Source organism: Entamoeba nuttalli (genome assembly GCF_000257125.1).
Source record: "Entamoeba nuttalli P19 unplaced genomic scaffold asmbl_3741, whole genome shotgun sequence".
In the NCBI taxonomy this organism is placed as follows: Eukaryota; Evosea; order Mastigamoebida; family Endamoebidae; genus Entamoeba; species Entamoeba nuttalli.
In genome coordinates, this window is record NW_008576296.1 from 1 (window position 1) to 3028 (window position 3028).

A 3028-nucleotide genomic window follows, 5' to 3' on the forward strand; every position below is an offset into this window, starting at 1 on the left:
CCTCCTCCTGGTATTGCTGGTTGTGCATGTCCACCACCACCTCCTCCTGGTAATTCTTCAATAGTTATGGGTCAAGAGGAAATTTTACAACAACAAGAAAGTGCAAAGGAATCATTATTTGAAAAGATTGTCAAATGTCAAAAAGCAACAGGAGAATTTGTAGGAGTTGACACATTCATTAAAGAAATAGATAAATTTAAAAACATTCAATTTGACCAAGCCATTGTTCAAACATTCTTTGTAGTTCAATTACTGCACGAGAAATTTATAGAAAATAAAATTGAATGGAAATTACTTGTGAAGAAAGCGGAGAAATGGTTAGAAACGAAATTGCCACTTCCTGAAGAAATAAAAGCACAAATTATTTCATTAGCAAAATCAATTATTTTAAAATAAAGAATAATTTCAAATGAAATAAAGTAGTGAAAAGAATAAAAAGCAGTGAATTAAAATTAATTCTTTACTCTTGGTTCTGTCTTTAAAGATTTCTCATATTTCAATTTCTCATCTGTGAGAATTCCATCATCAAAATAATAATTTTTAATGAAACAAATAATTTGTGGAATAGCAACAATATCATATTTTGTATCTTTAAAACGTATTACATTATTAATACACTCAAATAATCTTAATTTTTTATCCACATTAATTTTATCACCAGCCATATCAGGATTTCCATCATCCAAAAAAGTATAATCTGTAAGGTATGTTCCAATAAATGGAAGACATGGTGTTGTAAAAATGTCTTTAACTTCATTTCTAAATCCTCCAAAGTTTCTTTGGAATAACCCACTTAATCGATCAAACTCTGCTTTATTTGGGTCTTGATTCACAACTTCCCATGTTCTTTTCATTCTGAAAATAGCAGCATCTCCTAATGATCCTGTTAATGAATATAATAAATCATAATTTTTAATTGCATGTGCTTTAATACCTAATGATAGAATCTTTTTTACTAATGTAATTCTTTCTTCAAGACTTTCTGTATTTAATATCATATTAACAAAGAAACTAGAAATGAAATTGAACATTTGTGTTGATGCTATAATATTTGGTGCTTTATGTCTTAATTTAGCTTTAGCCCATGCCTGTCCAAAGAATTCACTTGGTTCTAATTTATAAAAGATTGATGCTTCCATATATGTAAATTGTGATACAATTACATCATCATCTATATCAATAAATTTAACTTTTGGAATTAATTTATCAAATAAATTCTTCATTTTGTCTGGTTGTGGTAATTGTTCTTTTGTATCAGTACTTTCATCTAATCTTAATGGTGAAATTATACAACTTTGTTTAATTAATGGATTAAATCCTTTTGTCTTATGATCCATTTCAATTGAATTTTTCAATGTTCCAATTTTACCTTTTATCACAGCTGCAACAGCTCCTTCAACTACTTTAAGATGTTCTTCCATCAATCGAATTAATCCTTTCTTTACAGTAACATCATAACTAACAGCAAATGAATCAATCCATGTTTTAATAACACCAGCAACTTTAGAACTAATAGCAGCTTTATATTGATCTTTTGGTGCTTTATTTTCAGGTTCAAAATCTTCAGGAACATCTAATCGTTCCATTAATTTAAGGAAGAATTTATCTGGTGTAGTAATAGTAGTTAAAAACATACAAATAGCTTTAACAAAAATACCTGCACGAGAACCAAAAGCAGTTAATTTAAAGACAATAGTATTTAAATTCATATTCTTTTCTGATGCATCTTCAAGAGTAACATCAGGAAATTCTGTTCCTTTAAGACGTAATACTTCAGGATCTTCATATAACTTCATAGAATCATCTGATTCTTGAACTAATGAATTTAATCCAATAGATTTAAAATGTTCATTAGCAGATTCTGTAGAAGTGTGTTTATCTTCAACAATATAATCATATACCATATCACTATTATGAATTGAATTATAAAGTGAATATAATAATACACTTTTATTTAAATTATGTTTAGGTGTTTTTATACCACTTTCTATTTCAAGTATTTTTCTACTTTCATTATATCCTTTTACATGTAAATGTTGTAAAATAAGTCGAATCATTTGTTCTTTATTTATTTTATCTTTTACTTTTTGAACTCCTGGATTTAATTCTTTAACCAATGCTGTTGTACGTTGAAGAGGATAAACAATTTCTCTAACCTTTTGAAGTACTGGAACGTCTTGATAAATTTTTTCTTTCCAATCTGCATGTTGTCCATCGAGATATTGATCAGGATATTTAATGCTTTTAATATTTGTATCTTCTGATGGATCAACATAAAATTTATCACTTTGCAAATTACCTAATATTTCTTCAACTTTTTTCATTTCAATAGTTGGATAAATTCCTGGTGTTTTTGTATGACTTGAATAATGTGATGACCCATCATGTGATCCATTATAACTTCCTTCTGGTGTTGTAATTCGTTCACTCGATGCGTTACTTCCAAATGATGCTTGTGTTAGATGTGGAATTGATTTCTTATAAGATGCATTATAAGAAGCTGACCCCATTTTAACTGCTGGACTAACAGTTGGTGATAATGGAACTTCAATACTTGGTGTTTTAGAAAGAGGTCCAGTTAAAGGAGGAACTTCTGTGGATTGCATAAGTCCTGATGGTTTCAATGGGGGTTGTGCTGCTGTATTAGAACCAAAGACATTTTGATTTTTAAATGATCTTCTTCCAATTCTAACACCTTCAGACAATCCATTTGGTAAAGAATTTGGCATAGATGGTTGACTCATTATTATTGATCTGAATATTACTTGAACTTAAAATCTTATTTCCAAAAAAAACAAAAAATCTATTTTCAGTATTATTATTTTAAAAATACTTTGAATCTAACTTATCATAGATACTCTTTGTCAAATACTAATATTTCTATTCTCCTATAATAGAGAATAAATAAAAATAACTCATATCCAAATATTTTTATTCATTTTGTATATATAAATTGAAAAGGTTTAAATTAAGTCATAAAAACTCGTTAATACAATTAAAATTGAAGAAACACAAACTATTTATTGTA

At 27.9% G+C, this 3028-nt stretch overlaps 2 protein-coding genes across 2 annotated transcripts; one reads left to right on the top strand and one right to left on the bottom strand.

Moving 5' to 3' along the window:
- Positions 1-66: 66 nt before the first annotated feature.
- ENU1_079300 (hypothetical protein) lies at positions 67-396 on the top strand (the record flags this gene model as incomplete). Its single annotated transcript, XM_008858656.1, has 1 exon — positions 67-396. The coding sequence occupies one exon, from the start codon at positions 67-69 to the stop codon at positions 394-396; it is 330 nt and encodes a 109-aa protein (XP_008856878.1).
- Positions 397-452: 56 nt separating this feature from the next.
- Positions 453-2744, bottom strand: ENU1_079310 (Ras guanine nucleotide exchange factor, putative; the record flags this gene model as incomplete). The annotated part of the gene is made up of 1 exon (XM_008858657.1): positions 453-2744. The coding sequence occupies one exon, from the start codon at positions 2742-2744 to the stop codon at positions 453-455; it is 2292 nt and encodes a 763-aa protein (XP_008856879.1).
- Between the last annotated feature and the right edge of the window lie 284 nt (positions 2745-3028).